The sequence below is a fragment of the Cinclus cinclus genome, chromosome 2 (genome assembly GCF_963662255.1).
Source record: "Cinclus cinclus chromosome 2, bCinCin1.1, whole genome shotgun sequence".
Taxonomy (NCBI): Eukaryota; Metazoa; Chordata; class Aves; order Passeriformes; family Cinclidae; genus Cinclus; species Cinclus cinclus.
This window is the reverse complement of record NC_085047.1, coordinates 66995321-67008199: the sequence shown is the minus strand read 5'-3', so window position 1 is coordinate 67008199 and position 12879 is coordinate 66995321. Positions and strand designations below refer to the sequence as shown.

General features: G+C 34.5%; 1 protein-coding gene across 1 annotated transcript in view; it reads left to right on the top strand.

Moving 5' to 3' along the window:
* The window catches only part of DACH1 (dachshund family transcription factor 1), a 321860-nt gene that overhangs the window by 245792 nt on the left and 63189 nt on the right, over window positions 1–12879 (top strand). The window contains exons 5-6 of the mRNA XM_062487771.1: window positions 4276–4411; window positions 6664–6798. Coding sequence (XP_062343755.1) covers window positions 4276–4411; window positions 6664–6798 — 271 coding nt within the window. The remainder of the gene's footprint in view (window positions 1–4275; window positions 4412–6663; window positions 6799–12879) is intronic.

Genomic DNA, 12879 nt, shown 5'->3' with positions numbered 1-12879 from the left:
ACCTGTTCTAGTGGACACTACCCCTGCCTGTGGCAGGTGGATTGAAACTAGGTGGCCTTTAAACATCTCTTCCAACTTAAGCAATTCCATAAGATACCTAAACTATGAAAAGTATGACCTTCAAAATAAATTACTTTATCCTCTGCACTTCAATGACTTAAAGCACAAACTCTTGAAGAGTTTTTTTCAGTATTAAAGAGTATCAAGACAGCTGAATAGTTAAAAAAAAATTATATACCTCTAGAGCAAGACTTAATTGCATGTCTAGAGCTCATTCCATGACTAAAATTAGAAAATGACTAAACTCAAAAGATGAGTCTTTTGGCAAAGTAAACTAGAACATAGTAAAAAGCTGAGACTAAATACGTCTAGGACAGAAATAGGCAGGAGGTGAAGACTGTGCATGCAAATCTGGTTTGCTTATTGGAACAACATGTATTGAAATTTGCCTGAAATGGTCAAGAATTTTGTTACTAAGGAACAAGAATGGCAAAGAGTAAAGAATATCCGGGTGAAATATTCTAAGGTCTAGATAACCTAGAAGATGCCACTTACTTTTCTGTCCTCTTAGGAGCAGAAGTATTATTCCTACATATAATACCTGAAATGTCTTCAGTAGTGATACAACAGCTAAACTTTATCAGCTTTGTGTTTTGATATTTTTTGAGAAAGGCTTTTAGTAATGACGCAATTTTCAAACAGTGAAAACATGCTGCTGAAGCAGAAATAAAATAGTCAAAAAAAGCAATTAATATTAAATAACTAACTTTGTGACCTGGTAAAAGGACAAAGACACATACAGGGAAGAAAGTATTTCTGGCCTTCTAAATACCATTACTTTAGAAAAAAGTTATTTAAAGGTAACGTTCAGAATAAGATTTTACAGTATTTGCCTATTTGAGAAATGTAGAAAAAAGTTGATGAATGCATTAAGACTCTCTTGTTTTACTTGAGGAGACCAAGACAGTGTGATTTTGTGAATGATATGTAATGTTCTGGAACAAACTGGAGTGATTTCAATTCTAGTGAAAGTGAATTCAATCTCATGTGTTAAAATCTCTGGTATTGAAATCTTTTACCTGTTTTTTACAGCATAACATAAAATGCCCAGTGTCACAGGAACAAGTCTGCTATTTATGAAATGGACTTGATATTGAGGGTGTGTGATTTGTCAGTGGAGTACGAGTACAAGAAAGGGCATTAGAGTTCCCTAGAGTGAAAATTTATTTGTGGTAGGAAAATTTTTGAAGGAGCTAAATGCCAGATTCTCAAATGCTTAGGATTCATTATTTGGATCAAATTGTAAAGAGCACCAAGAAAAGGAATGCTTCAAACTTGGCTCCTAAGAGATTGTTGCCAGCTTCTCAGTAAAGCCTCTGGTTCTAATACCTAACTGAGAGTCTTAACAGTTCTGAAATATTGGTAATTTTAAAATTGCTGCATATTACCTAAATTGTTCATGCTACCTTCTACTTGTGAGTATCGGTACAAAGAAATAGGGAAACAAAAAATTGAGGGAAAAATAGCAAGAGAGGGTGATACACCAGATTCTCTAGAAAGATCTGCCTCTCAGAGTAGGCAAATTACAGGAAAAATATTTAGCAGTGGATAGAATCCTAGGTGATTTCTCTTGCCAGGATTATAAGTCCATAACTTCTAATTCTTTGCTGTTTCATGGAGAGTAACTTGTATGAAAGTGGCATGCTGTAGAAGTGACAAAATAGCTCTGATCTGCATTATTTAGTGAGTACAATTTTGAACATTTCCTTTTCTGAAAAATTTTAAATGGAGTCTAAAGTTAAGTTAATATTTTGCCACAAACCAAATTAATCTTTTCTACACAAAATCTCTGTTAAGCAAGACATATTGATATTCCAGCACCATTAGTTTATTACTATGACTTTTTTAGAGCTACACAGTATTTCAGTTTATTATTAGTAGCATTGCCATTTATTATTGCAGTGACTTTTTTAAACACAAAAAATTGCTATAGACTAGGTTGCTGATTGTGGAATTATGAAGCAAGGATATAAAAAAAGGTTAGGGTACTAAATTGGTTTATTTTGCATTTTTGTATAGTTCAATCCCATGTTTCATTGGAATTAAAGGGTATTTTACAAATGAATTGATAAAGCCAAGATATATAGTTTTCTCATGGATTTTGTCTATGCCACATTTTATGAGAATAAAACTCATTATCTGTTTTGTTTGTACAGTAATTATATTTCCTTGTCCTGTGCATTCCTTTTGCTCGCTTCGTCTCATAATACGTGCTGTAAAAGCACACATAAATAAATAGGATAAACAAATTAAGCTGTTTAAATAAATTAATTTACTCTGCAGCTCTGTATTCAAATCTTATGTGCTCACTGGATTTCATTTTAATGAAACGCTTCTAAGAACAATACATTGTATGCCAAGCAGTGAAATTATATTTTAAATGAATGATTAAATATACCTTGTTCTAATTTATATCAAATCTGTACACTGTGCATGCTTAAATCCTCCTAAATCTAAAGAAATAAATCTTCTACATTCTGAAAACATCTGCATTATAATCCTCCTCTTGAATACCCAGTTCATGGACATATAAACACAATCAAAGTCATAATAAGCCTAGAGCTATGATGCAGTTAAGCTATCCTCATCAATGTTTTTGACTTCAAAACCTAAGACTATTAAAGTGGAATCCACTTAAATGTCTTGAAACATTGCTGTAAAAAATCTCCTTCCACTCCATCAATATGCCCATTGAATCCCTCTGCAATCCGAATGTCAAGTTCAGCAGATATTTTTTAAATGAAACTTACCTGGAACACATCTGTTAATTACTACAGTTGAGGATTGCAACTATAGTTGCAAAATTTCTTAGGAATGCATTCAGAGAAATACTTACCTAGTGACTGTTCATAATAAAATAATGTCTGCTCCAAAAAAACTTTGCTGTGTGAGGAATGTACTGCCTTTTCAAGAAAATGCATTTGCAACAGAAAGTTCTCTTTTGTGTTATCAAACACATACTAATTGTATTGTTTCATTGCCAAAAACTTTTAGTGAGTTGAATGTGTGCAGTTGTTTGTTGATTGGAGGTTTGGTCTCATTGTTTTTTTTCATTTTAAATCAGGTTTTCAGTTATTGAAAGGAGAAAAATAAGTGAAAAAAAAATGCTAGTTTAACATCTTCAATCCTTCCAATATATTTCCCCTATAGAATTTATTTATTTTTATCATTATTTGTCCAAAACAGCCTCATTCTCACATATTTTAGGAATGAGTCTTGAAAACTTTTAGCAGTAAAAAGGAAACTGCAGGGAAAGACAGCGAATTTACTAGAAAGAAATATTTTCCTCTCATCTCACTTTATTATTGTTTATGTTGAACTTCTGGGTAAATATCAGATATATCTGTCTACTAACAATTCTCACATAGCAGATGTGCAATTCAAGCCATCACAGACCTTATATTTTGATTTTCAAAACCAAGGAACATCTTGAAGTGCATCATAACTCCTCTTGGCTACCCTGCCAGGGCTTTCCCCGGATAGATAAACATGTATGGTGGTTTCCCCCATTTTGATGGTTTTCCCCATTTGAAAGTGATATGACCACATTTATCCAAAAAGTGCTATTCATTCTAAGTTTATGTTCCATGGTAAAAGTAGACATTTGGACTTATATCAGTCATGTTACTGGTATAGGTACTATAAGGAGGTTGTATTTTCTTTTTGATCTGTATCAGTTCCATAAGATCTCACTGCTCAAGAAGCCTCTTTGAAATTAAAATATGGAGTAAAATTCAACATGAAATAAAACAACGGTACCTATTTACAGAAATACATAATTCCTCCTCCTGTAAGACTAGCATCTGCAAGCCAAAATGAGTACTTCCAATTCAACTGCATGATGATATGAGAAAAGAAAAAATAAAATACAAACAAACAAACAAGCAAAAAACAAACCAAAACAACAACAAAATAACCCAAAACAAAACCAAGACCCCAAAGCAGAACAAACTTTTTTTTTTTTTAAGTAGTTCAGAAGGCAGTTAAAAGCCTAATAGGATGAGCAGTGCTCACGCTGCATGCTGAAATATAAAGTCTAGTGTCCTAAAGTTGCCAAGTTTCCTTTGAGAATGCTCTGCAAATCCTGGAAATCTCAACAGGGGAATGGATAGATTGTAATGTAGGAGAGAGATTCAGTTTAGGGAAGTGATGTTTGCAAACAGAGGCTTGGTTTAACACTGCCGTTTTTTCACAATGACTTTTTGTGTGGTCCAGGAACGTGTTCCAGACAGCCCTTCTCCGGCTCCTTCTCTTGAAGAGGGCCGAAGACCTGGCAGCCATCCATCCTCTCACCGAAGCAGCAGCGTGTCCAGCTCTCCTGCACGGACCGAGAGCTCTTCAGACAGAATCCGTAGGTCCCATTCTTCTCCTTCTCACCACTTTAAAATTGATTAGGTGCAGCTTGTTTTTATAATCAAAATGCCCTCGCCCTAAATAGATCGTATATGTATCATGTTCTGAAGTTCAGCTGCAATAACTATCTCCCAACATTATGTTTCCGAGTTTACAGTATCATAATATCTGATGCTACATTAACAGGTACTGATATAAACTGCCATCATGTCATATTAAACATAAAGATATAAGCAATGAAATACAGAGTTGCAGGCAGGAAGCAATTTGCTAGATTAGTTTTAGAACTGAACATATAGTGTAAACATTTTTAAAAGAAATTGAATTTTATTTAATCTGGTTACTCTGTTTTGATTTCTAAATTGAATCTGACTTCATAAGCAATATTTTACGTGGTAGAATTGCTTGGTAAAGAGAAGAATTGGGTTAAATAAATTAAAAATGTGCATACTTTATACATTTTTTAAATATAAAATTTTGTAATGGCAAGAAATATGATTGAAAGAATATTATCACCTCATAGCTCACAGGGGACAGAGTGAAATTAAACTGGGGTGTCCCAGAGTGATGCCATTTTTATCTAAGTTCCATATACAGGATGTAAATTACATGGCAAAGACTCTCAATTCTGTGATATTCCAGCGCAGCAATGGAAATTAAGGTTTTAAATGCATACTGTTTTATGGATATGTACTTAAATTCATATTACACTTGTCTGTTCTCTTTAATACTGCTCTGTTGCAGGTTTTGGTGCATTTAAATCATCTTTGCACAGTGGAATTTGGCAGTAGGTGAAACTGGAAGGTTTGGCACACACACATAGAGGGCCATGAAATAGCTGTATGAAATAGGTGGCTGTATTGATTAGATGCAACACGTGTCCTTTAGGCTGCTTCTTTTCAGGCACTCTGTAGACTCAGGAAGCTGACTCTTCATTGACCTTCAGATGAGAGATCTTTCATTAGTGTGTGATGAAAAATGACTTACCAAAGAAAAGAAATGAGGCCTGACTATGACAAGCTGAAAATTCTGTTTTCTTATCACTTGGACAATTCAGAGAGCAGATTAAATTGGCATCCTGTATATTGTGACCTATCTATTTCCCCAGGCTTGACCCACAAGCCTTTCATTATATTTTCTTTCCATTGTCCAGTTGAAGAGGGGGAGTGATGGAGTGGCTTTGGTGGACACGTGGTGTCCAGCCAGGATCAACCTACTGCAGACTTCATAAATGAAATTCTGAAAAAAACCCGTTTTTTTAAAAAACATCTAAATTTTTTCTTAATTGATTGAATAATATATTTATTTACAACTAATAAAGACCTTTTTAATCGTTCTCTTAAAAAACCCCAAAATAACACAAACCCCAGAAATCTAAATTGAGAGCTATTTATTGTTTCTGCTAAGGAATGACTGACTCTTTTTTTAACAAAAAAGGAAATTGTACTGTTCAGCTTACTCCACAATTTACAGAGAGGAGTAGGACCTTTGCACATTTTTTTCTTTGATGTGAACATAACAGAGTTCCTTAAGTAGTGGATCACTTCAGTAACTTATTTATTTATAAGATAATTTTTTTATGTCCTATCTGATTTGTTAACATCACACCTGACTCTTAAGTACATCTTTTGTCGTGCCAAGCAGAATAAGATGACTACTACAGGAATATGGTTTCCATATTAAAAAAAAAAAATAGATTACGAAAAATGGCATTTTCACCTCTTGAAAATATTTCTTTCAGGATAAAAGCATAGAAATATAAACTACCTAATAAGAGTTTCTGACATGTGTTTGAGACTCATGCAGGTCTCTGAGAGCTGTTGGAAAGAGCTTTTCCACCTGTCTGATGAGCAAATAAGCAATTCTACTGTTGCATAGAATATGTGGTAAAACAGTGTTTATGACCTGCAAGGCCACAGTGCTTCACTGAAGGAAGTTATTAGGGACTGTATATTGGGAAGGTTGGTGCTCAAAGGTTTTTGTACAATGAACTAAAAATTTAATAATTCTTGGTAAATAAACAAGAACAAATCTCCAGCTTTATCCAGAGTTAATGAACTTTCTTTTTGAAAGTTGATTGTTTTATACTAGAAGTAACAGGAAGAAACTTTTCCGCTATAGCGCTAATTAAGTAACTTTGTGATTGTTAGAATTCTTGTATAATTAAGAGGAAAACTATGTAAAATAAGTTTAAAAGAGTATTGTTAATATGACAGCTGATTTCTTTCTGCCTGTGCTTGTGTCTAGCAGCTGTCCATCAGAACGGGCTCTCTATGAACCAAATGCTGATGGGTTTGTCACCTAATGTCCTGCCTGGACCTAAGGAGGGTGATCTGGCTGGTCATGATGTGGGACATGAGACAAAAAGAATACACATTGAGAAAGGTAATACGAATATTATAATTCTACTGCTTCGGTGTAAAACAAGTGGTGTCTTGGTACCTAAATTTTGCCATAATTGTGATTTTAATTTTTTTTAATTGATATTTTTGTTTTGTTGATTTATTTTTTCTTTTGGTTTCACAAAACAAATTGTAACAGGATGATAACTTTGTTCTATTATTGTTCTATTTTGTCATCTCCACATTAATGAATATATATGTATACATATATATACGAGGGAGAAATGAGAAATTTCATAAATATTGCCAAGGAGGATGAGTGAAAAACTGTTTTGCATTACTATTGTGACTCTGACCCTTCTGCAACACTGTTTAGGTATTAAGTTTCTGTCTCCGTCCAGTTGACTTTAATGACCTACTTCCCGGAGGGACTGAGCACCGTGAAAATTAGTCCATGTGTGCAAAAATGAAAGAGGCTAATACCAAGCCATTAAATTAGGGAATTGCATAAAATGAGGCTGGTATACATTATATAATGGGATTTAAATTTAATTGAGTATATGACCAAAGTGTTTGATCTAGGTGAATAGTCCACATGCACTTATGCTGATTATGACACCATTTCATCTCTGCTGGTATTCAAAATCAAGTTCCTGTTCAGGGCTCATATAGGGGATTTTGGTGGGGTGGTGTTGGAATTTTGAACGGTGCATTTTATGTTTTATTTGCTTAATATAAATTAATTTTAAATCTTACAGACTGGAAACATTGTTATTAAAGAGAGACTTAAAACACAATGCATGCTTTGAAAAAAAGAATTCTTTCAGCTTATCAGAAAAGTCAGTTCTTTGAGCACAATGAGAAAAAAAGTAAAAGGTATAATAACCAGACATTGAAACAGAGCTGGAGAAGCTGCTGTAGATACGAAGATTTCAGAATAAGACATTTTTTGACATATTTTAATAGCAACAAGATGATACCTCCTCTGTCTTGTGTTTGAACACTAAGATAAGAAAAAGAATTAAAATTTGGACAATTCTGTCCTGGACAGGTGGCATTTTTAATAAGATTACCAGAAAAATTAATGGAAACAACATTTCTTTTATATAAACCATTTAGTTTGGTTCATTGCACACACAACCTGTTTTTGCTTATACTGTGCCCTCACTCAGCCTCTGCAGATTGTATCCCCGCTGTGAAGTATGATGTGATCAAATAGGTTTGTTTTGAATTTCCATAAATGATTTTCTTTAGCCTTTGAAGTTACTTATTTAACTGTAATCCAGCTGGTAAGCTCTGCAAAGAGAAGTACATATTAAGAATGGCAACTACTTTTGCATGTCATTCAGTGTTTTCAAAGTTTGTTGGCATTTTTTGTTTTGTTTTGTTTTGTTACAATATCCCAGATGTATTTTGTCAGTTTTTGCAAGATCTATTCTCAGTAACACTTCAGAGAATTGTCTTTTTAGCTCAGTCCTTGTTTAGGTCAAATCTCCTTTTTTTAATTTTTTTTTTTCCTGTTCTTTTTTCCCTGCTCTGTTCCAGCCTACTGAATTAATGGTAAATATTCATGGGCTATCTAGATTGATAGGGGTTACTAAATTAAAAATTGTTTTCTGTCATGACTACATTTATCATGTCTCTCATATCAATCCTGTAACTTTAGCACTAATCTAATCTGTATTAAAACAAGTGATTTGACTTACAGATATTTGTGGAGATAGTAATTATCTACTTTTGTTACTGTGAGCTTGCAATCAGATTTTGAAACTGTTTTTCCCCTGCAAATCAGTCAGACTGCGACCATATTTAAAAATGCAAATACATGTGCAGGTGGTGGCCCTGTTACTGTTGAAACGCCATCACCTTCATCAGGTGAGAGAAAGAAAGAAAGAAAGAAAGAAAGAAAGAAAGAAAGAAAGAAAGAAAGAAAGAAAGAAAAAGAAAAAAGAAATCAGAAGTCCTAAATAAGTATCGTGAAGCATTTAAAAATTAATGTGTTTTCTTCTAATCCCTTTGTTGGTAGAAATCTACTAGCTGCAACTAAAATGTCTTTTCATTGAATCTGGGAGAACTTAGGAAATCCTAACTAGTAAAGAAGTCTCTGTCTTTTCTCTTATTGTCTCCTCTTCCATTAAAAAAATGAAAAGATGAGAAATCTCCGAAGTTATCTGATATCAGGGAGAATTTATTTACAGTCAACAGATAATTTAAAGGGGGAACAAAGTAATAACAGAGGCAACTGATCAACATAACATACCAAATTTTGAATGTCAGAGGGGTGAATCATTTGTTTGACCTGATCTATGAGAGATGCCAAAACAGTTCATTGGCATTGGCAAACTGAAAAGGTCTTTCAAAGGTCTTATATATTTCTATTCAAAATGCAGCAAGAACGTTAATGACAAAAATTAGTGTTTTTATTAGAGTGCTTTAAGCTACCAGTAAAACTCTTGTGCAGTTTTGTGTAGGTGTGTTTTATTGTTGTTGCTGCTGTTTTTTTGGGGGGGTGGTTTGGTGGTTCCCCCCCCCCCCCTTTTTTTGGGGGGGGGGGGGCGGGGGTGGGTATTATTTGCCATTAGACTGTCTTCAAAATCTATTTTCAGGTTCTGATACGTGGAATTCTGAGTGACCTTACCTTCCATTAATCGAATGAGATTCTATGGGTCTGTCTGTTAAAACTAGAAAGTTCACAACAGGCTCTGGGTCATTATTTGTTGGAGGAAAACTAGTCTGTTGTAGGGAGGACAGCAGGAGATACTGCCGAGCACTTCTTCTTCACAGTTCATATACACATCAGGATGTCATCATCTGTATCGCAAGAGGTCAATTACCCTCGATTTCCAAAGGTTTTTTGCTTATTAGAAGACAGCAGTATTTCTAATTTTACTGAAAGCAGGCTGTAGAACTGCAATGGTCCTGGGAAGAGTAAGGTAAGTTCAAGTACACAATGTTAGTTCAAGTGCTTGACATCCAAAACCAAGTATCTAATTTTGTAATCTGTAATTATGGGCTATTTGATCATGCATGTTTGCTTTTATTACATCCGATTTAACAAGAAGGGCTTATGTGAAGTATGGGATTCATATTAGAAAAGATCCATTCAGTTTTCTATGCTAAGAGAAGACTTTAAGTCTTTTCAAGTTTCTGTGATACAAAGACTTGCACTAGATAGTCCCTCAATTTTAGTGAGGTATATTCCTTCACTTACCCTTCTCATCTTACATATGACATCCTGCAGACTTCCCAGTCTGAAGCTGTGAGAAGCAAATTCTTGATGTTTTTAATGGAGCTGATCAGCTTTTCAGTAATGTTATCTGTTGAGCATGAATATAGCATAGGAAAGAGGGAACTAGTGGAGACCATAAAGACTACACTGCTGAATCCTGATCCTCTTTTTTTTTTTTTTTTCGCATGGATCTGAAGTGTTTCAAAAAAAGGGAGTTCAAAATGGCCAATGGCTTAAAAGTCAAACACACCCTACTTGGAGATGTGAAGCACATTTCCTGAGCAGTATCCTTAATCACTGTGCTTTCTGTAAAAGAGGGAAGTATATTTTAGCGTCATCCCTTTACCCTTACAACCTGGACTCAACCTGGACCTACAACCTGGTTATATGGGGTCTGCTAGGTGCAATTTACAGCTCAGCCCTACTGAGTGCTTGTCTGCTTGCTAGCTCCAGGTAGCTGCTTATGATTTTTCTGGGTGATGTTGTAGGCAGTGGCTGCTCATAGCACCCCCTAAATGGTACCTGCCTAGCAATACCTACTCTTTACTCTATAAAGGAATGCAAGACCCAGCTCATTTCAGCCCAAGTTTCCCTTCTGGGGGACAATTACTGAAAAGTTGGTTGCTTTAACACCAAATTTAGATACTTAAGTGTTTTATTGGATCTGGCCTGAGGGCATCAGATTAGAATTTTCTGTCTCCATCAATTTATTTTTTTTTTAGATAGACACCAACAGCAAATGAAGCCTGAATGTCATGCTTACATTTTCAACTGAATATGTTATTTGAGGTGTGTGGGAAGGACACTCTCTTGCTGAAAATATGCATGCTGTTTTCTGTGGCAAAATATAAAATATTCACCATGTTCACAAAACAAGTTAAAGTATTTCTTTCAGAAGAGCTTCAAACTATGATATTAATGGAAATTCCACAAGTAATTTTCAAGTAATCAACAATAACTGCTTCTTGACAGCAGCAATTAAGGTATAACTTGATCAAATCCATGTATTAAAAAGTCCCAGGTTTTGTCTTTCTTTACCCCCATAGAGACTAGATCAGTCTTAGACCTTTGGCTAATATTTTATAAAAGAGAATCACAAAGTTTCAAAGTATGCTCAGTAAAAAATGGAAAATAATCTAAATATTCTGAAGTCAGAATTGGATTTGCCTGTTAGCATTCATGTATCAAAAGGGGAACTAATGATAAATGTTATCCTATATAGTTAGATATTCATTCTGCATTATCAGCAGTAAATCCTCTTGAAAGGTATGCACAATGTAAATAAAACATGCTTATTCACCTTAACAAATATAGAAACACATGTGAATATATTTCTATAGATATGAAAGACTCAAAGGAAGTTTTAGCATCAACAAAATCCTCTTCAACCTGAGCTGTTCTCTAGCAAAGTCAGCAAGCAATCCAGATCTGTTTCTGGTCTGTTACAACTTTAGTTAGTTTTCTGAGAAACTAACTCTTAACTAACTCTCCTAACTACTCTCCTTTTTTTCAGGGGAGTATTTACCAGTTGATGTACAAAATAATTTTCATTGGCAGTTCTGCTGCCCAGCTGCTTGTGTAAACATGTTTTATCTGTTCATTTTTGTATGGATACATACACACAGAGGGATGCTTGCACAATTTATTTATTTGACTGAATGTTGCATTTTAATGTAACAAGAAGAATATTATTATATTTTGATGGGTTTCTACATGCCAATACACTTATAATTAACAGATTTTAAGTCTACATGCTCAATTCACATCTTAAATCTTATCTTACTAAATCTTAATAGACTAGTTTTTGAATCCTTGAGATACTGAGTTCACACTTTCTACACCACCTAGGACTCCTCAAACCCTTAAAAGATAATAGTCAAATTTTTAACCTGTGACACATAATATAGTAAAGATCTGCTCAATTAAAGGTTTGATAAATCCAGCATCACCAAGATAACCTTTCTACACTTTGGTTGTTGGTGTATCTTCAGTCAGCCCAAGAGCCTCAAGAATTTTAAAAGTATGTTAAAAGCTATTACAGTTAATGGATTACAAAGGTGAAAAAATTGGAAGATTTTTCTTAATGTGTTGTTTTTTGCTAAGTAGCTGGAAAACATGTATTTTTTTTACATAGAAAACATAGAAGCCTTTCATGTTATTGAACAGGATATGAATGGTATGTGTAGGCAGGAAGGAGTGCAAAGTTTTTTTTTCAGTGCAAATAATTGGGTAAAATTATTTTTACAGACGCTTGTCAAGTCTTCCTCCAATGACATACCTCTGCAGACTTATTGGCTACTAGGGGCATTTATTCTGCTGGGGTACTAGTAGTTCTGGCACATTTCATGAGAGATTTGCCATGCAGTTTTCACTTGATGGATGTGTGGACATCGCTTCCGAAACATTCCTGGCTAACTAGGCTCAATGCAGCCCAATTGCACATATGCAAACTGCCTATTGTATGTTTAAGGTGACTCACATGAAACTTGGACATGTCTGATTTTCTGAATAGTGTCATATAAGTTACATGTGCACAAAATCTGATGTGTTTTCAATCTGTTGAAACTGCTCTGCATGTACAATTCTTATGTGTCTTGTACCCCAAACAGTTCTGAAAGGTGCTTTATTCTTCTGTTTCTTCTCCCGCCCCCCAATTTTCTTTTCAATGGTCATTATGTGTCCTTCATGCAATAGACCTTAGAATGGCCTTTACAGTTTTTTTATGGTCTTTATTTTTTATATAGTGGAGAGGAGCTATAAATCCCTTTGAAATTATTTGTGTGCTCATTCTGAGTTTTTTAAATGAATTCTTAAATGAAAGATGTAATGACTATTGATAAGATGTTCGAAAGAACCTTTTTATCATGCTACCACATTGCAGTTTTCAATTCATCT